At 34.6% G+C, this 22,039-nt stretch overlaps 2 protein-coding genes across 3 annotated transcripts; one reads left to right on the top strand and one right to left on the bottom strand.

Annotated features, from left to right (window-relative positions):
- Positions 1-1,796: 1,796 nt before the first annotated feature.
- Positions 1,797-4,469, bottom strand: LOC103834276 (protein IQ-DOMAIN 14). Of its 2 annotated transcripts, none has more exons than XM_033277039.1 (4): positions 3,800-4,469; positions 2,741-2,953; positions 2,562-2,639; positions 1,797-2,472 (listed from the first exon to the last, which is right to left on the bottom strand). In XM_033277039.1, exons 1-4 carry the CDS (start codon positions 4,295-4,297, stop codon positions 2,008-2,010), a joined length of 1,254 nt encoding a protein of 417 aa, XP_033132930.1. In that variant the 5' UTR covers positions 4,298-4,469; the 3' UTR covers positions 1,797-2,007. The 2 variants fall into 2 exon arrangements, with proteins under 2 accessions (XP_033132930.1, XP_009108597.1); XM_009110349.3 differs by having other exon boundaries at positions 2,562-2,648; positions 3,800-4,439.
- A 5,989-nt stretch (positions 4,470-10,458) lies between these two features.
- On the top strand, positions 10,459-21,779 carry LOC103834275. Its single transcript, XM_009110348.3, has 2 exons — positions 10,459-15,587; positions 15,749-21,779. The coding sequence occupies exon 2, from the start codon at positions 15,785-15,787 to the stop codon at positions 17,447-17,449; it is 1,665 nt and encodes a 554-aa protein (XP_009108596.1). The 5' UTR covers positions 10,459-15,587; positions 15,749-15,784; the 3' UTR covers positions 17,450-21,779.
- Positions 21,780-22,039: the final 260 nt, after the last annotated feature.

The following is a 22,039-nucleotide window of genomic DNA, read 5'->3' as shown; positions in this document are numbered from 1 at the left end:
TTAGTTAGAAACGAAAACTAAACTCTATTGAGTTTTGTATTATGCTAACTAATATACAAACTCTAAATATGTATAAAATCATCATTAATTTGTGTATAGAACCATCATTGATTTGAGGTCTACATTAAAATGTTTAGTTGGTCATTAGCGGTCTACAAACATGTAATATTTGTCATTGTTTTGATACTATAGAATCTAATCCGAATGTTCACAACAATTTTATGGGGTGATTCATCTACCATTCACATGTTTTTCATTCATTTGTTTATAGAAGACTATAGAGTGAAATTGGTTCCACCTACTAAGAATTAGGAAATATAAAAATATGACGCCAAAATTTGTTCCAGCAAACAAAAATCTCTTGCACAATCAACCCAATAGCATTATGATTATGACACACTTCTAAAGTCTTTTTCCTTCGCCATGGTTATTTGTTTATTTAGTATTTTAGTTGAAATCACGTGGTTAGTGACACATTCTTTTCATTATTTCATTCTAATTAAATACTCCTTCCGTTTTAGAATGATAGAATTTTTAGTGTTTTCATACATATTAAAAAAACACATTAAATCACTATAATAAATATATCATTTTCTGTAATTTTTAAATTTCAATAACTTTTAACCAATAGTAACTTAATAAAATCAATTAATTTTATTGAAGTTTGCAATTTTTTTATAGAAAACATAAAAATTTATCTTTCTGAAACAATTTTTTTTGTGAAACATCTATCTTAGTGAAACAGATGGAGTATTGGAAAGATTGTGAAGTTTATAATGTATCAGTATAAAAAATAGAAAACCGACGACTACAAAGAAATAGAGAATTTTTGTTGTTGTAACAGTACAAAGAATACAGAATTGATATAAAATTATCTTAATTGAGTTTATGATTAATTTAATGCACCACCTGGATTTGTAGTTAAGTATCATGATTCATGTGGTTTGCGACAACAAAACTAATTCATGTATTATGCGTCAAAAATATTTTAGATCATTGTGAGACAGATTAGTTTAAAATATAGATTCTGAATAATGACCGTGGATTAAGTGATGTGGGACAAACGGTTCAACTGCAGTGCGGTTCTAACAGTTATAAATATGTATAGATATATTATATATGTAAAGATCCTTGTTACTATTAACTTCAATGCGGTGCAGATTGTAACATTCGAAGCCTATATATACACACAAACCACTAGCTTACGCCATTTATGTATAAAGATTACTGTATATTCATGTGTCGCAAACATACTTGCTAAATATGTGTATCATATTTCACACACACATATATACCATAAACTACATTGTGCAAGATTAATAAATCGGTCAGTGGTTGATTTGTTTGGTTGGAGTACGAGTTTAGCTCTGATTTGGTTGTTGCCGTGTGAGTTTTGATTTGTAAGATATATATATACACAGATGATTATCTGATAATGTGGTATATGTGTTAAGAGGATGAAAGAAGCTTATTTTAGCTCCTACTCTAGGACTCTTATCTACTAAATCATTGCTCCTCTATATAAGTCATTTTGTTAAGAGAGGAAGTCAATTGTTCGTTGCGGCAGGCAAGCCCTCCGACAGAAGAGGCTGGTGTTGCGTCGGAGGAGCCGCTGACGAGAGAGGATCTCACTGCCTCTGGATGCAAACCAAAAGAGAAATGGAGGTACTTTGTTTGTGAAGAAGTTCCATTTCGCTAACTTGACATTCTGAGTTTTCAGGATAGGTACAGAACATGAGAAATTTGGTTTTGAGGTCAATTCTCTGCGGCCTGTGAAGTATGATCAAATTTGGATCTTTGAATAAATCACCCATTTTTCTTTTTTTTTTACCAATTTGTCTACTTGAATACAGAAATATTTGTCATTCCAAGGTTTAACCTTGATACATTTTATGCATAAATCAATCCACTGGACTACAACAAAACCAGGTTTAACCGGTCATCCACTTCATTTGATTACTATCACAACCCGAACCATATAGTACAAAACGGATTCAACAACTATTCTTAGTACCTATAACCAATTGGCATCCCGAGCCGGTTCAAGCGACCTGAACCGGGATAAGCCTTGTTCATGAAACTAGTTTGCAGAGCATCACCAAACTGTTTAGACAAAGACTGCTCATGATATAACTGCGGTCGCGACTTTGGGGCACTAGCAGACCGTGCCCTAGCCCTAGAGGACTCTGTGCAAGCCATGTAGCTTGGATGGTCTGTGTAGCAGCAGCTTTTGGTGCTTTCACTCGGTGCAATAGAACTAGTCGTGAAAACACTGGGTTTGTTTATAGATGTAGCTGAGTATAACTGAGTACTGTTCTCTGCATTGCAAAACTGGCTTACGGTCTCTTCGTGTGACGAGGATGGGCTAAATGGCATGGCGTAAACTGGTCCAGACCAGCCTGAGTTGTCTAGGACGAGGTGAGATGAGTAGAAAATGTCAGGTCTGTTGCCCCTTGCCTTTGAACCGTTCCTCTGAAATTTTATTCCACAATCTTTTAGTTAAATGTTAAATGAATAAGCCTAACTAACATGAATTCAAACAGAAATTGAAAATGTAATACCTTGGAAAGATGAGAATGACCGAGCTTGGAGCTGCGAGAAGAGATCGAATACTCTAGTTTTTCCGGCGTTGTTGGACCCTTGTCAATCTATATAGATGTTAAAAAGGAACCTTGAATTACAAGATATGTTGTGGGTTATATAAGAACAAAATCTTAAAGGGATTTAACGAGAGGCTTACGGGGTTTTGAAAGTGAGAAGATTTGGTGTTGTTTGATTTAGAAGAAGAGGATTCAGACGATACAACAACACGACGGGCACGGACACGAGCCTGAGCTCGAACCAAAGCGTGCATCCTACGCAGATGGACCGACATTTTCTTTCGTTCGATATGGCCTCTAACTATAGCTTGAAGCTTGACCAATCCCTTGAGTGCCCTTAATGCTCTCTTTGCCTTGATTAACATTAATCAAACAATTTAAAAACATTGATTTAAATTGAATTCTTCCAAAAAAAAAGACCTGTGAGTCTTGACCTCAAGCTTTCATTATAGATAGTAGGCCTAATAGATAGGACCACAAAACATATTGAATTTTAAATAAGCGTTACTTCTGATAGAAGTTGGCGCCAAAAGAAGGACAAAAAAAAGTTGACCCTTCAGGAAATTGAACTTTCAAATATGAGGAAGACATTTACATCATTACATGAATTGTCAACCTCTCTACAATATTAATGAACAACGAGACTTTTAGGTCGATGAGCAAACATGTGGGTCTGAATTGGCTTACACACACTAAGCATGAATCGAAAGACTGATATACATATATTAACTAGCCTATCATGAATTGAAATATAGCCTACTTCTGCGGTAATAACCGATGCATAGATGCAAGTTAAACATTGTCCCAAAACTTTTTTTAAGAGATATATGCAAACCATAGGCTCATAATTTTATTCGAATTTTCTAAATTTTTTTACTAAACTGTCTATAACCTATAAAATTTTAGAACTTAATCATGTCACAAAGCAATAGAAAAAAATTGCAACTGCTTCCAATGGATCATATTGTTGATGTTTAATTTATACGAAGAATATTCATCCCCGTAACTTTTTTAAGAAATCTATAACCAGTTAATTTTCGTCTATCATATCATCATATGTAAAAATGGAATAAATTAAAAAGCAAATTATGTACGTTCTCCAAAAGTTGATATTTGATAATCTGTAAATTAAACTTCGATAAAGAGTACCAAATAAATATTTGCAAAACAAATAATAAAAGAGAAAGAAAGAAAATTACCAAATAACCACGAAATGTAGATTGTATCTTAATGGCCGCAAGACTGTCGCGACCGCTTCTGTATCGGTCGAACCTGCTAACATGCGCCACAACGTCGTTGAAGCCGCTGCTAAAATTCGCCGTGCTCGTTAGCCTGACGACCGCAGCGGCGGCAGCGACGGCGGCTTCAGCAACAATGGAAGTCGCGGCGGCCAACGCAACCTCTTGGTCGTCGGACTCCTTGTCTCCTTCTTCCTCCCGTACCAGCTTCTGTTTCCACCGCCGTCCGTCTGACGGAGAAGATTGAAGGTACGACGGTGGAGGCGTCGAACTCCGCAGAGGAGGAGGAGAAGGATGATGATTCGGCGGTGCGTTTCCTTTTTCGCGTTTGGACTTGACGAAGCTCCATCGACGTTTTGGAAAAGAGCGAGAAGGTGTTACGATGGATGGATCCGGATAACCCGGGTCGGGTTTGTTAAGTCCGAATAGATTCCTAAACCACCGTGAAGCTTTTCTCATCCTCGAAACTTATCTCGGAGAATGAAACGTCGGTGTTTCTTCTCGCCTGAGTTTGCTCATTTGCAGAGAGTGTGTATGAGAGAGGGATTGTCAAGAGTTAAGTAGTCGCACGAGTGTAAAACAGTGTTTTTGATAAGTACCACGCTCCTCATTTGCGTGTGTTTTATACTCTTTTCTCGGGAAATTTTGTTTACCTCCATTATTAATTTTTTGTAATTTTTTTTGAACATTATTTATTTGTAATTTCTCTTATTAACTAACACTTAACACTTAACACATTCACTTGCCTAATAATTGAGTTACTAATCCCCATATTTAAACTAAAATCTAATTAGATGTAAGCTAAATATTTAAATTAAAAATATTATTGGCAGTATTAAGTTAAAAAAAAATGAATTAGTTCACAATTAGGAATTGGTCTAAGCATTTTTTTTTTGATCAAAAAGAATTGGTCTAAACTTATAAATGATTAATCGTGTTTCATTGAATCTTTCAGAAATTAATATTTTTATCAAATTTCAGAGGTTTATAATTCATTAATCTCTTCGTAATTTCAATATTCTATTTCAAAATAATTGTTGTTAAACATTAATTTCACAGGCTATTATAAAGTTCAAAAAAATAAAATTCAGGGGCTATTATTCTGAGAGTGGATCTTAGCAACTGATAAAAAGACATTGAGCTCAGAGAGCCCGAAGAGGCATCAGAGCAAAGGTCATTTGATTTTGCCACATGTCATAAGTATATAATGTGGAGCCCACATGAATCTTAGTTAGTAGTCATATACAGTAGACTGCGAGTGGACAGTAGTTGTTGACTTTGTCAACGTTTCTCGTGCATGAACTCGTCGTACGTGTTGTCAACGCCTCTCGCATTCTGTCTCTAAATTATTTATAGTCAAAATTATCAGCTGAATTATTGTTTTTGTTTTTTTTTTTTTTTTTTAGCTGAATTATTGTTTCCCCCAAAAAGAACATTTTGTTGGCAAGTAATTGCAGTAATTTTCTAATAAATGTCAAAATGAATATTGTATGATAATAAAATGCAAGTTGATCAATCATATGATTTATTAACACGATTAGGTGCACCTAATAACAAATCTTATGACTAAGCCTAACATGAAGCATCCAATGTTGTTTAGTCAATCGCTTTTCCATTATTTATGAGACTGCTATAGAAAATCTTAAATTTGATTGAGATTTCTCGTTGTTGATTTTGTGTGTTTGGTAACATGAGTCATGACCGATCAAATCGCAAGATACAAATCGGTCGATGCATGGCAGAAATCCCCAAAAGCGCTGAAGCATGGTTCTCGTGAGATTTTGTAGGTCAGATCTATCGATCCTATATTTCACGGAGTCAATTTTGCCTAGTTTAGTTTTGGAACAATATTGAATATCTTGCAAGTTGTGAATGGTATTGGGTCCAATGATTTATAGACACTATAAATTTCCTAATCTAATTATTGGCAGATTAACACATAGGTCATACACTACATATTTAGAGAGAGAGGTAAGCAAAATCTCAACAGCAACCAAGAAGGGAGAGAGCTGCAAGAAGAGAAAGAACAAGCATGAGAAAGAGAGAAAAATGATCATAGAGTAAGAAGGTACCAAAAGAAAGAACAGAAACGAAGTTTGAATATTTGTTTTCTTATCGTGTTTTTGGTATTGTACTCCTCTTATCTATTTTCACTTTGTCATTCTCAGAGATCCAAGCTTTAATACTTAAAAGAATAATTAAAGAGATTAAGTTTAGGATAAATCTAACCAATAATTATTAAAAAAAAATTGTAAAGGATTTTTAAGTGGTATTAGAAGTTTAGAACATGTTAGTGATTGCATTCAAATTTAACCTTTCATGCCATGCAAATAAATAATGGTTTAGATGGCCATAGATCCAACAAAGAAGCGATTACGTACGAAATGATTTTGGTTTGTATCAAGTATCAGCCCGAGAATGCGGTAGGTTGTGGTCAAGTCCCACATTGCAATCACTAAATTCCGTTGAGGTAGTATTCCCTAAAAGATACGCTGTCGGTCAATCAATCACTACATAATGTAAAGATCATTTCAATTGAAATGCTACGAGATACGTACAAGGCAAGATAAAGAACCTATAAGGCTATAACTATAAGTTTGTTGTGTAAGTCACAAGCATGTGTTTGTTAACTAAATATTACTACTAGAGGATTTACGTACACCTGCAAATCCATATATTGTTTCTGCCTATAGGTTACTTACACCTTCAGTAAAGGTAAAAATAAACCTCTGAGAAACTGAAAATGCATTGTGCTATATTGATTGTTTTTTTTTCGATTTTCAGGTTCAACTATTGATATACTTCAATCTTCAAAAAAAAAAACTGTTGATATACTTCATGGTTAGGTATGCAATGGAGATTCTTCTCTCTGAATCTAGTATCATCACCACTTACTACTTTGGTTGGTCAACAAGTTCGATTGCGATCTTCTTGGCTAGTCTCGGTCTCACGGTTCTACCTGTAAACATGGTCATTTGAAGCTATATCGGTAACATCTTCGAAGACCTGCATTTAACTTCCCCCTTTTGTTGATTTGTTTTGGTTAACATTGGAAGTTTCTCGTTATGCCCATAATCTCTCTAGGCCCGGAGTCAATTTAAAAACAACTTTTCATTTTAAAAGTGGGAGGACAAGTAACCAAACCTCTTGTTTTACCAACATTTTTGGTTTGTTAATCTTGTCTTCCAAGATACCTAAAATCATAAACTTGTTTTGGTTCGCTGGCAAATTTTGTTGGTCTCGGAGATTATGGTTTGTGTCGGAATACTTCTCAGCTTCAGCTTCGTTTTCCGTACAATGTGCCACAATAAGTTTGCTCTTGACCCATCATATTTGTCTCTGCAGAAGTTCTTGAAGGTAAGAAACGAGATATAAACCCTAAATAGTTCATACACTTGTAATCTGAAATGTTTCTTGATGTTAACTTATCGTTGCTCTCGAGGCTGTCGAGAGGGACTTGGACTTATAAAGGATGTTTGCTTTCGACGGAGCCTTAAACTACTGTGGTTGCTGACGTGACGATTACCGTGGCCGGATACTTTGGACGGGACATGCTTTTGAACGTCACTTTGCTTCCAAGTTCCGTCTCTGGTCATTTTTGTTCTGTTTATCGTAGCTATTTGTTTTACTTATAACTCTTTGTATTTGTACTCTGTTTACAGATTTCCCCCATATGAAACAAACATTACAACTACATACCTCAACCGTCGGCTCCCAAGTCCGGCGACTTTGTTTTGGGTTTCCATGGTTCATTCCACAGATTTTTTTTAATCACAAAATATAATACCCAAAAAAAATCTATAAAATAACCTACATAAAATAGATATTATATTCACTACAAGAAAACAGCGTAATTCTGATGGACATTCTGACGGAAAATGAGATCCTCGGAATATTCCGACGAATTTCCGAGGAAATTCCGAGGAAAACCAAAATTTCGGTTTCCTCGGCATTTCCTCGGAATATACCGATGAAATACCGAGGAAATAATATTCCTCGGAAAACACCGACGAATATCCGAGGATATATTATAGCCGCTACACAGCCTTTGGGGGATTTTAAAAATTCCGAGAAAATTCCGAGGGATAATAGGGTTTAGGTATTTCCTCGGAATAGTCCGAGACTTTTCCGAAGAAGTAGGGTTTATAAACCGAAAACAACGTTTTACGGTTTGAATAACACTTATATAACCTTTATTAAGTGTCTTAGACTGATTATGAAGTCAAAAATTTGTTTCTTACCCTATAATAAACACTTTTCCGATTGTATGAACGAAATCCCCACAACATAAGAGAAACACTTATACACTTTAATGAACGGTAAAGGGAATACTTACAATTCGTTTTGAAGTTTTGTTATTTCATGGTTTATGATCATCTATACAAAGATTCCTCAATGGTATGCATTGCATTTGTATAAGAAATGATATAGGGCAAAAAAATTTGATGTTTTGAAACCCCAAACATGTGTTCCTCGGAATATTCCGACGAAATTCCGAGGAACACTTGTTTTTCCTCAGAATTTCCTCGGAATATTCCGAGAAAATTCCGAGGAACACTTGTTTTTCCTCGGAATTTCCTCGGAATATTCTGAGGCTTTTCCGAGGAAGTAGGGTTTTTAAACCGAAAACAACGTTTTGCAGTTTGAATAACACTTATATAACTCTTATTAAGTGTCTTAGACTGATTATGAAGTCAAAAATTTGTTTCTTACCCTATAATAAACACTTTTCCGATTGTATGAACGAAATCCCCACAACATAAGAGAAACACTTATACACTTTAATGAACGGTAAAGGGAATACTTACAATTCGTTTTGAAATTTTGTTATTTCATGGTTTATGATCATCTATACAAAGATTCCTCAATGGTATGCATTGCATTTGTATAAGAAATGATATAGAGCAAAAAAAGTTTGATGTTTTAAAACCCCAAACATGTTTTCCTTGGAATTTCCTCGGAATATTCCGAGGAAATTCCGATGGATATTTAAGTGGCCGTCGGAATTTCCTCGGAATATTTTCATTTAACCGGGCAAACAAGCCGCCAAATATTTTGCGAAAATTGAAATTGAAAATACCAAGGAAATTCCGACGGATAGTTTCCGTCGGACCCTAGGTTTTATAGACACGCAACACTTCTTCTTCCCCCATTTCTCTCTTCTTCCTCCGGCGATCTCTCTCTTTTTCCGGCGATTTCCCCCTTCTCTCGCGACGATCTCTCCGGCGAATCCTCTCTATTCCTACACAAATCATGTAAGGACCCTATCCCACTCTCTTAGGTTCTATTTGTTAGGTTTTTAAGTAGATTTGATGATTTTAGAAGTTTTTTGTTAGATTTTTGTTAGGGTGATTGGTTAGGATTGTGATTTGGTTGTGTAATAGGTTTAGAATTGTGATTTGGTTGGATAATTTGTTGTGTTGAATTGATTTAGAACTTTTTTATTAATTTTTTTTTATTTTTATATTTATAAAATCGATTTTGGATTTTACAAAATGTTTTTTGTATATAAATTCTATTTTTGGATTTATAAAAGATGATTTCATATTTATAAAAATATTTATATTTATTAAAACTAATTTTGTATTTATAAAACATTTTTTTGATTTATAAACACTATTTTATTAGTTTTTGTATTTATAAAAACTATTTTGTATTTATAAAAAGATGATTTCATATCTATAATTATTTATATTTATAAAACTAATTTTGTATTTATAAAACATTTTTTTGTATTTTGTATTTATAGAACATTTTTTTGATTTATAAACACTATTTTATTATTTTTGTATTTATAAAAACTATTTTTAAATATACAAAACGTTTTTTGTATATAAATTCGATTTTTGGATTTATAAAAGATGATTTCATATTTATAAAAATATTTATATTTATTAAAACTAATTTTGTATTTATAAAACATTTTTTGATTTATAAACACTATTTTATTAGTTTTTGTATTTAAAAACTATTTTGTATTTATAAAAAGATGATTTCATATCTATAAAAATATTTATATTTATAAAACTAATTTTGTTTTTATAAAACATTTTTTGATTTATAAACACTATTTTATTATTTTTTGTATTTATAGAAACTATTTTGTATTTATAAAAAGATGATTTCATATCTATAAAAATATTTATATTTATTAAAACTAATTTTGTATTTATAAAACATTTTTTTGATTTATAAACACTATTTTATTATTTTTTGTATTTATAAATACTATTCTGTATTTATAAAAAGATGATTTCATATTTATAAAAATATTTATATTTATTAAAACTAATTTTGTATTTATAAAACATTTTTTTTTTATAAAAAATATTTTATTATTTTTGTATTTTAAATATGTTTTCTATTTCAATTTTAATTTTATATTTTCGAATTTCAATTTTAAAAAATAAATTTATAATTTTTTTTTTTTTAATTTTGGAAATATTCCGAGGAAGTGTATCCCTCGGGATATTCCGACGACATCTTCCTCAGAATATTCCGAGGACTTTCCGACGAACTTGTGGTCCTCGGAATTTCCTCGGAAATTCATTTCCTCGGAATTCTGTCGAAAATTTCCGAGGGATTTCCGAGGAAATATGAATTTCCGAGGAGTTATTGCCGAGGACTTTTTTCGTCGGTATGTCGTCGGAATAGCGTTATTCCGACGACATACCAACGATTTTTTCCCTCAGTATGCCGCTGTTTTCTTGTAGTGATTATAGATGTTAAAATAACTATTTTTTTTTAACTGCATTAGAAATTGGATAGAACTAAGCTCAAAGTCACAAGGGGAACATAAAAATGGAGACACAAGGGAAACAAAAAGAAAAAGCTCAACCGTAATAACGTCTATGAGCTAATCTAAACTGTTTCTCTTAAAATCCTTTGATGCAGCCAGCAAGTCCTCCTAACGCCAAATAAGATCGGAGGACACTATTTGCAATCTGATTGGAAGATGCTGATTATGTTTCAAAGGCAAACGAACTGAACAGGGCACATAAGTTGTTAATCTCTTGAAGTAAAACCTGATAACGAGGCCAATCTGAAGGTTTCATCACAGCATCAGTAACCTCCCGAAAAATCAGATGCAAACACCCCAAAGATCGTTCATGCTTTTTAGAGCCCATACCAGACAGCGGAACTAAGAAGTCATTCTGTTTGGAGAGAAAGTGATGGCATCTCTTGCATGATGAAGTACATTACCTTTCTGGTCTCGCACGATATAAGCCACTCCACTATGAAGTGAAGCATTCCTCCAATTGGAATGAAAGTTGCATTTAGCATACCCAATGGCGGATCCAGATCAATTATTTGACGGGGCACAAAACAAATTGTAAAAGTGGACAAGACATTAATTATACAGCAAGAGATAAAACGAGGAAGAAAAAGATAGGTGTTGGACTCGAAGTTCGAACACTGAAAGCTGAACGTAACCCGGGGCATCTTAACCAATTGTTCCATCAAAATAAATAGTGTCACCTAACTAGTTGCTCGTAAATAATATTTGAAAAGTAGTCGGGGGCACGTGCCCCCGTTCCTGCTACTGTAGATCCGCCCCTGAGCATACCCTGATAAGGGAGGTTCTCATCTCTTCGTTTCTTCACTTAGTCCATGTATCGTCTCTGGTGAACTCCGTCGCTGTTGAGTTAATGCCAAATACGAGCTTCCTCCATTGCCTTTTGGACTTGGATGATGAGAGATTCCTGAGTATCAGCATACAAAAGCATATTTCTATTCTTCCAAATAATCCATTGAATCCATAGAATCGCTCTTCTCTGTTCTTGAGGAATCAAAACATCTGACATCATGTGTAGATATGAAGACATACCTTCGAGCACCGATAAGTTACCCACTTGAGGGAGCGACTGAAAACCTGCAATGGACCATGCTTCTTGTGCCATCGAACACTTAAAAAGCACATGCTCAATAGACTCTGTTGCATACTTGCATATCTTGCATCACAAGTCTAAATTTAAATCCCAAGTATTCAACCTCTCTGCTACCGCTAGTGCACCAGAAGCAGCGTGCCACAAGAAGCTACGAATCTTGGGTAAAGTTGCAACCTTCCAAATGGTCCTCTTTAAATCCAGAACACCTGGATTCAAATTCATTGCTTGTACCTTCTCCACTTCTTTAGCCTGAGCTGCCAATTTGTAACCACTCTTCACAGTGTAAGAACCATTTGATGAGTAAGCCCATATATCCCGATCCGCAACATTTCCCACCTGGAGATGCCAAATTCGAGCAACCTCATTCTCGGGAAACAAATGCTGAAGCTTATTTACATTCCATTGACCATCATTATCCATCAGCGAAGAAACACGAAGATTAGCAAAAATCTCCCTTTGTTTACTGATCGGCCTCCGAGGAAAATCGTCCATAATCCAGTTTTGAGACCACACATATGTTGATCTTCCGTTACCAATAGACTATTTTGGAGATCTTTTTTTGTGTATTATTTTGATACTAAGTGACTTTTACGTGTCTATGCACAGATAAATTTTTAATAATACAAATTATAATAATTGATTAATATTTTATTTTCACTAGAAAATAATTTTTTTATTATAAACAAGTACCCAAAATTATAAGTTTTAGTTGTTTTCAATTTGTATGCATAGAAAATAAAAATATATATTTAATATAGACAAGGGATTTTAATTTTCTTATTTATAGATATATTAGATTGCATATATTTCTCTAAGTCGAACTTAATCATTTTTATTTTATTTTAAACAGGTTAAATCAGATTGTTGTTATTACTTGCATTTGTTTATTTTAGTATCTTTTATAATATATTTTAATAAAATTATTTATCAATATATTTTATTTTCATAAACACATAGAAAAATATTAATTGGCTAGTAAACAAACTACTCAATTAAATTATTTTTCCAAAATTTTGTTATCAGAAAAATTATATACTTTCTTCTCGAAAGAAATTGAAAACAAAAACTTCCGTTGTTGTGGAATTGACCAAAAAGTTCACAAATCTATTAATTGTCTCGTTGGAAAGAATGCCAAAATTATCTTAAAAATTGGTAACTATTTTAGATATAAAGTAGTTATGAGCAAATTGAAACTGGGTTTTTCTTAAAAGTAAAAAAAAATATTATAACTATTTTATATTATATATGAAGTAGTTATGAGCAAAATGAAACTCGATTATTTAACAATATTGTTTGTCCTGGTACATTAAGTTATTAGATTCAGGTAATAAACATGACAAAGAAAAATAGAGCCAAAACCCAAAAAGGTAGATGTCAATTATGAAATAAATAGGATACTTTGACTTAAAACGTTAGAGACATCATCAAAAAGGACCATTTGCCTGCATCTTAGGCAAAAGATATATTACAAATTGATCACGTGACAGGACATTAGTGCGTTATCGACCTCAGCGCTCCTACTTACAGGTTACCACCACGTCTTTAAATTAGTCAACAACTTGTGTTTTGAAGACAATTGGTCATAACTCATAATTATGTATTGTCTTTGATATTTCTTCACATCAGCTATTTTAATATTTTGTCAAATTTGTTAATAATCGAACACAAAAATTGGGTTTCTGAATATCGTTTTGCACTTTTCTTGTGTTAATGTTCTTGGTAACTGGTGTTCTTGATATCATCTTACTTTTTCTTGTTGTTTTCTGTTTATTTCCTTGCGATCATAGTGGATGCCACACGGATTATAATACCGCCAAAATGTATAAATCATTATAAACTTGTGATTTGGTTCGTTGAAAATAAAAGTCAGTCGCCACTAGCAATTGTTCCTTGATTTTTCACTTTTTATTATTTTTATATATTTTTACTAAATATATAGCACTTTATAATCTCCACATAGCTGTCTCATGATTCATAATTCAGAGTCTCCATACATATATGTATTCATAATGCTATTGTTATTAAACAGAGGGTAAAGTTTTGGGCAAAACCATAACATTGTTGTTTTTACTCGAGTATAATGCTGTATCTACTGGGAAAGCTATGTTATGAGTGGGTGGCGCAGCTGCCCACTATGAATTTTGTTAATTTGTAATTTTGTATCGAGTTTAAATAATACCCATGTTGAATATTTAAATTTGTAAAAATATTAACAATGTTTATAGTTTTGACTATAATAAAAATTATGTCTAGATCCACCACTGATTGAATTTTTATCTATAAACGTTTAATTTCATCTATCGAAAGATTTCTAGCTATTCACACATGTTACATTTATAAATACGTATATTTTTATGGATTGACGAAGCCAGGTTGAAAGGTATACGGGCCCGTGCACCCACAGTGAAATTAAAAAAAATTGTATGCAGTATATCAAATATTTGTAAGCCCACAGGGTAAACAGCAGCTTGTGCACTCCTACTTTTCTAGGTTCGATCCTTTTCTTATGCGTATTTCTTTTTCATTATCAAAGGTGCACCCATTCATTAAATTGTCTAGCTTCGCCCCTTATGGGTATAAAGATTTTGTTTTGTTAGCGAATCTTGTTACTATATATGCTTCTTTCTACGTAATTAGGAGAATACGTTCTGAGAATTTGATAAAGTTGATTCATTATACGAATATAATTTTTGATATTCGAGATATCTATGTGTTAGGTTTGTTCGTACAAAAAGTTCAGATGGTTGATTAATAATACAAAGTTTATTGTACCACCCATCTTAGATCGACACACCCATGCTAGTGGAGTCAGGAGTGGATGATACATATATGGACACGTAACATTAGATGTTTGATCGTGATAACTGTCGTAAGGCGTAATGTAAACACGATATATAGATTGACCAAGTCCAAACCGCGTCGCCGTCGAGGTTCTACTTTCTACGTGCATGAAAACGCCATCCACTTTCTGTCCTTTTCACCTATTTTTTTTTTGTTTTACAAAATAATAAAAAAAATTTATCATTTTTTACAACTTACAATATTTACGAGGAATATTTGTGTCCTTCTCGCCTATATTTAGACATAGTTTTTACCTTTTGTCGATTTTTATTTATTTATTTATTTTAATTTTTTAGTCGAATGTCGATTGTTATTTACTTATGTAACTTCTAGCACAGAGGTAGAAGTAGTATTATATATTAAACAAAATTTCAAACATTCTTTTTGCCAATACTATACATATTTACATTTGAATAGTAATGAAATATCGCCACTGATACAAACTATATGGTCAAAATAAGTTAATTATTATACTTTAAAATAAAAGATTAAATCACATATTTGACCAGAATTAGTAGTGTAATAGTTTGTATCAGTGAAAATATTGTATTACTATATATTTATAAAAATTATCACAAAGCAAGTTGAATCTAGATTTTATATTTTTCTCTAGTGGACCCCGTTTCCCGGATATAATTTTAGTGGTCATCAGTCAATAAACATCTGGCTATTTTTTTAATACATAAAATAATACTAGTCTTGATTGCTTTTCTTTTCTTACGGCAAATGTTTGTTTTTCTTTCATTTGGAGTATACCAACATATTTTACAATTCGCATTACCAGTTCTATTAGAATAGGAATAACATAGAACTGTGACCCAATAATACGAAGCCATTTAGAAGTCAACTCCATTCAAACCATAAGAAACGTGGGCACAATGTGTACCTAGCCAGCAACCTATCCTGTTCTTTCTGTACATTAAATTGTTCTTTTTAATTAAAAACTACTATTCAATATTTATCAACGAAATTGATGTCTTAACATTTGTTCAGAGATTGAAGAGAGATGCAAAAATTAGGTATGCGTTTCATTTCTTCAAAAGAACTGCAACTTTTATTTTTTATTGACCACATGCAACTTATTAGATTAGGAGATTATTACTTTTAAACTTTTTATTTTATTTAATCTCATTGACTTCAACAAACTCACAATAAGTCGCACACCCTTTTAACAAATCAGAGGGAGGAACAAAAGAGAGAGAGAGAAACAAAAGAGATGAGTTCACACTTCTTACAAGAAGCTTCAGAAGCTTGCTTCAATGGCTGCTGTTCATCACCATTCTCAACACAATCCATAACTAAGAAACAAGAAGACGAAAACCACGAGTTCTCACTCATCACAACAGGAGCTTCTTTCCTAACAAGAGACATCAAGTTCACAAGCCAAGAATCTCTCCCTTCTCTCCATACATCTTTCTACGATCTCATCACAGCTTTTCCAGATTACTTGCAGACCAGCCAAGCCGATCATCTCCGAACTACAGAGTATCAGAACCTTTCCTACTCATCTAGCCACGTGCTGTTAAACCACACCGGTCAGCAACAGCCCTTGTTCTCTTATTCCCAATCTATATCAGGTTCGGACCAATCCCTCTTTACCTTGCCTCGCAAGCAAGTGAGCTCCGGCGAAGAATTGTTATCGTTTGCAACAGAAGAATCTCGGTTTCAGACCAGGATGAGGAGAAGAATCACGAGTTTTATGAATCTTGAAGAGTCTGAATATCACATGATTCTAACTCAAGACCGTTCCTCGGCTTTCAAGATTCTAGCGGAACTCTACTGTTTCAAAACGTGTCCGAATCTTCTCACGGTCTACAACTACGAGGACGAAGCAGTCGAGGAGATGATCAGAATCTCGGAGAAGAAGGGTGTCAAGCCCAAAGCAGCCGAGTTTTCATGGCCGAGCACTGAGATTGTGTCCGAGAAACTGAAGAGGAACATTGCTCGGAGCAAGAGAAGAAGAGACAAAAGAGGACTCTTTGTGTTTCCACTTCAATCTCTCGTCACGGGGGCTTCGTATTCTTACTCGTGGATGAGTTTAGCACACGAAAACGAGTGGCATGTCTTGCTAGACACCTCTGCTTTAAGCTCTAAAGACATGGAGACATTAGGGCTTTCTCTGTTCCGACCAGACTTTCTCATATGTTCTTTTACAGAGGTTTTAGGTCAAGACGATGGTCCCGGTTTTGGTTGCTTGTTCGTCAAGAAATCTAGCTCTCAAGCTTTGTCACCAGAACACATCACAAATCCAGCGAATCTCACGGTCGTTAAAGCAGAACCAGCTTGGGAAAATGACGAAAATGCCCTTGGAGAAAGTTCTTTGGACCACGAGGAGGACCACACTGACATAGTTGAAGTCGAAGAAGAAGACGATAAAACCATTATTGAGTTTCGAGGGTTAGACGACGCAGACTCACTGGGTCTAGTACTGATCAGTAGAAGGCTAAAGTCTCTGACTTTATGGCTGGTTCGAGCGTTGACGTCTCTAAAACACCCAGGTTCTCACCAACCAGAGATGCATCTTGTCAAAATCTGTGGGCCTAAGACCAGACCGAAGCGTGGACCGTCGATCTCGTTCAACGTTTTTGACTGGCAAGGCGAGAAGGTTGATCCTTTGGTAGTGGAGAGGCTCGCGGAGAGGGAGAAGATCGGTTTGAGATGTGCGTATCTGCAGAAGATTAGTAGGATTGGGAAGGACAAGAAGGGAAGCGATGAGAAACAGAACCTGAGTTTGAGAGTGTCGGTGGTGTGTCTTAGGTTAGGGTTTATGACGAATTTTGATGATGTTTTTAGGGTTTGGGGGTTTGTTTCGAGGTTCTTGGATGCTGATTTTGTTGAGAAGGAGAAGTGGAGAAAGAAAGCTCTTGAGAAAAACAAATGATGTGATTAGGAAGAAGGTTGAATCCAAATGGTTCAGTTCCTAGGAAGGTTTCGGGTTTGGTTCGGATAGGTTAAATTGTTGTTCGATTAGGTATTCAATTTTTTTTGGGTTGGTTCTGTTTGGTACATAGTCTTCTTGGTTTCGGTTTGCTTTCAGAAAAACCGAAATAAACACGCGTATTGATTATTTTAATGCTTTTAGTAATTTGGTTTGCTGTAGACAACAGTAGTATTCTTTTTTTTTAATAATAGTAATTTTTATTAGTCTGTCCAAAACGAGAATTCAAGGTTTGATTACAAACGTGATTCCAACAAAATGATCTACAGCTAACGTAACATTTCTAGCTTCGTTCAACCACCACTATACCAGCACGTTCTGCTAGATATATAGTTTTGTAAACTTCAAATTATCAATATACGTATTCAACCGATAATGGTAAACATTCGAAGGTGGCGTTCACCTCCTTTCCTTGGTTACCGGTACATCTTATGCTAGCATCGGTGTAGCTAGTTCTTGACGATTTCCTCACGCTCGCAATCTCCACTGACGTTTAAGCACAATGATGAATAAAACCGAAGAGTTCCATGCCTGAAAACAACCAGATCAACTCAGTGGCAAATCTAGACATTAAGTATGATGGGTGCACTACGTGTAAAAGATGAATCAGTGGGTGCAAAAAAAAAAGAGTTTTCTATTTTATCTAATAATTTTACCTTACAAAATAACAACTTTTTGAAAAATTGTGGGTGCACATGCCCGTATTGTGTTGGCTGTGGCTTCTCCCCTGGATCAACTCCATGGCGAGTTTACCCAACGAGTAAAGACCGGTTTGAGCTGTGGCTTCCTTGACTAATGGTATGTTATCTCGCCATGAACTGAAAGACAAAGACCGGAGCAGAGTAACAAGCCGATGACGCCTAAGCGTAGACAACTCGACGCACCACCAAGCCAGAGACTCTAGACACGATGTTGGAGAGCTTCTGATGACACCGCCGGCAGAAGCATTTACTGAAACCCCGTCAAAATCCAATCTGAGCAGAGAAGAAGACTTGTCCTAAACCGAGACACGAAGATAGAGGAGAAGGAGCCAACACTAGCTCACCACATCCAAACCGCCTTTGCCTCATCGCCATTCCGGAAGAAGACGACCGTCGAACAGAAAACGTCACCGGCGACCCAGATCTGGGAACTGAAGACAGGCCGCTCACTAGAGTCTTGACATATTGACAAAGGAGGATAAGGAGCGGAGGAGGCAAAGGAAAAAACATAGGAGCATTGGAGAGAAGGCCGCCGGCAACGGCGGATGAAATCCCGACTACTCTACTTTTGGTAGAAAGGGTTTTAAGAAAGAGAGAAAGTCAACAATAGTATTCTTATTCCACAAGTTTGCAGATTTGTGAGCATCACACCAAGCATTCAAAGTCAAAGGTTGCCCTGCCTTAAGTTATATTCCATTTCTTGGGTTCCATTTCATATATCGTACCACACGAATGGAGCATCCCAATGCTCCTATTTTGGAGCTTGCAAAAATTGGGAAAGAGTATGAGTTGTATACGACAACTCATGTTTGGTTACTCTCAAGTAAATCAATCTTCAAACTAGTCAGTTCTGAAATCGTCGCACCTTTAACCAACACAAGTTAGTAATTCTGTTCCACTGCATGCAGGCTTTACACCAAGAAGTCTTGCTTCAGTGATAGTGTCAATAGCAAAATTTTGTTGGCATAAGTAGATCCCTAAAGCATTACAAACTACTTCTATACCCAAAAAATACTTGAAAATACCTATGTCTTTCATCTTAAATCAATTACTCAAGTAGGCCTTGAAGTTTGAAATCACTTGTGGAGAACTTTCCATGGTGATTAAATCATCCACATAGATGAGTACATGAATTTAAATGCATTTACTCTCAAATATAAATAATGAGTTGTTCAGAAATCGACTGCACAAAACCATATTCTTTTATTACTTTTGTCAACTTGGCAAAGTAGCATCTCAATGCGTTTTTAAGACCATAAAGAAATTTGTGTAATCGACATACTTTATTCTTGTCCTCCACACGAAATCCAGGTAGCAATTTTGTAAACACCTCCTCCAAAAGGTCACCATGCAAAAATGCATAATGCAGATCCATCTGCTATACTTCCAAATCTCTGGCAGCCACTACCTCAAGAAAGCAGTTTGTTCTCATTTTTTGCAACTGGTGTAAATGTTTCAGTAAAATCTTCTCCTTCTACTTGGTGATTACCAAACTTTAGCTTTATATCGTTCTATTATTCCATCTGCTATATTTGATACAAGAATATGAGTTTATTGTATCAAATATGAGTAAGGCTCTAGGTTGTCGATGAGTTTATTGTATCAAATATATCAGATGGAACAATAGAACGATATAAAGCTAAAGTTTGGTAATCACCAATTAAAAGGAGAAGATTTTACTGAAACATTTGCACCAGTTGCGAAAAATGACCACAGTGCTTTCTTGAGGTAGTGGCTGCCAGATATTTGGAAGTACAACATATGGATGTGCATAATGCATTTTTGCATGGTGACTTTATGGAGGAGGTGTTTACGAAATTACTACCTGGTTTTCGTGTGGAGGACAAGAATAAATTATGTTGATTACAGAAATTTTATTATGGTCTTAAACACCGAGATGCTGGTTTGCCAAGTTGACAAAAGCACTAAAAGAGTATGGTTTTGTGCAATCAATATCTGACTACTCACTATTCGTCTTTGAGAGTAAAGATATTCAGATTGATGTACTAATCTATGTGGATGGGAAGTTCTCCGCAGGTTATTGAAAACTTTATGGCCAACTTGATTAAATGCTTTAAGATGAAATACATAGGTCTTCTAAAGTATCTTTTAGGTATATCATAATGCTTCAGGGATCTACTTATGCCAACAGAATTTTTCTCTAGACATTATCACTGAAGTATGACTTCTTGGTTCAAAGCCTGCGTCGTTTCCGATGGATAAGGATCACCAATTTGCGTTGGTTGAAGGTGCACGATTTCAGAACCGACTAGATATCGACGTTTAGTTGGAAGATTGATTTACTTGAGAGTAAAGAGACATGAGTTTCATATGCAATTCATACTCTTTCACAATTTATGCAAGCTCTGAAACAAGAGCATTGGGATGCAGCCATTCGTGTGTACAATATCTGAAATGAAACCCATGATAGAGAATATTACTTAAGGCATGGCAGCCGTTGTCTTTGAGTGTCTGGTGTGATGTGGACTGAGGAGCATGTCCCATCATACGGATATCTTTAACGGCCTGATTTATTCAGCTAGGTGGGTTACCGGTTTTTGGAAAACATTCAAACAAGACACAATCTCTCGCTCGTCGACGGAGGAAGAATACAAGGCAATTCCGGATACAGTTCAAGAGTTTATTTGGTTGAAAAATATACTGACTACATTTGGCATCTGCTTTGACAAACCAATTACGTTTTATTGTGATAACATTTCAGCAATTCATATGGAAATTAATATCATTTTCCATGAAAGGACGAAGCCTATTGGAATTAATTATCATTTCATAAGAGATAAGATCGTGAGAAATTTTGTTACAACAAAACATGTTTCAAAAAAGTTGCAACTTGTTAATATTGTGACGTAGGCACTTGGTAAGAAGGTGTTTCCAGCATTTCTTGTCTGTCGAGTTGGAAGTTCGAAACCTACACCCTCCAACTTGAGGGAGAGGATATTAAAATATGTACAGATCTACAATAGTTATGATTGGATATGATTGTATATTTTTTGTATCTATGTTTTAGGATAGAAACCTTTTAATAAATATAAGATCTTGGACCTTAGAATTGATACAAAAAACACTTTTCATATATTCTGTTTTTGACAAAACATTTCCAATTTTAGTAAATTAATGATTCTTAATAAGAAAATCTAGATTTTTCAAAATTCTCTGACTTATCCACATTGTAAATTCAGTATGAACATACATGTATAAATACATATATATATTTATATGTATAATTGATTAGTAGGCTAAAAGAAGAAGAGAAGAAAACTAACAAAGACTGAAAAGTTTGGTGAACAAAGAAAAAGAGGGAAATGGATACAATACACTTAATCGTCGTCCTTTTCTTTGTGGCGGCCTTCAGCATCTTGGGTATTGCCGCTTGTTGTATCAAATGGTTTGGGAGAGAGGCATAACTATTTTTTTTTGTGTCAATGATGCATAACTATTATTCTGTTGCCAATATGTCCTTTTTGTTAGTTTTGCAATCAAGTGTTGTTTCACATAATGTTATTGTTGTAACTATATTATATTTGCATAATTAAATTATTGGTAAAGTCAAAGAACTTCCAAATCTACCACCTATTAAACAACACTACAGTTCATAATACCGAAACAGAGCTTTAGATTATTATTTTGTAACACAAACAGAGCTTTAGACATAAGAGAATACTAGATGATAATCCATGCGCTGGGCGAGGTTTTTATACCATTGTTTGTTCATTAAATGGTTTTAACATTTTGCAACACTATAATCTTTATCAATTGTAAAATGATGAACAAAAATTTTGGTCTCTTAAATGTATCATCATGTTTGAAGAGT

The sequence above is a fragment of the Brassica rapa genome, chromosome A08, assembly GCF_000309985.2.
Source record: "Brassica rapa cultivar Chiifu-401-42 chromosome A08, CAAS_Brap_v3.01, whole genome shotgun sequence".
NCBI classification, from domain to species: domain Eukaryota; kingdom Viridiplantae; phylum Streptophyta; class Magnoliopsida; order Brassicales; family Brassicaceae; genus Brassica; species Brassica rapa.
Note: the sequence above shows the minus strand (reverse complement) of the source record. Positions and strands in the feature narration are given on the sequence as shown.

Bases quoted from the DNA above. Each gene is read 5' to 3' on its own strand.
- LOC103834275 (XM_009110348.3), top strand. From the start codon at position 15,785: ATGAGTTCACACTTCTTACAAGAAGCTTCAGAAGCTTGCTTCAATGGC.
- LOC103834276 (XM_009110349.3), bottom strand. From the start codon at position 4,297: ATGAGAAAAGCTTCACGGTGGTTTAGGAATCTATTCGGACTTAACAAA. The intron at 2,954-3,799 runs GTAATTTTCTTT...ATGTTAATCAAG, and splicing joins CTACATTTCGTGGTTATTTG to GCAAAGAGAGCATTAAGGGC. The intron at 2,649-2,740 runs GTAAGCCTCTCG...ACATCTATATAG, and splicing joins CTTCTCACTTTCAAAACCCC to ATTGACAAGGGTCCAACAAC.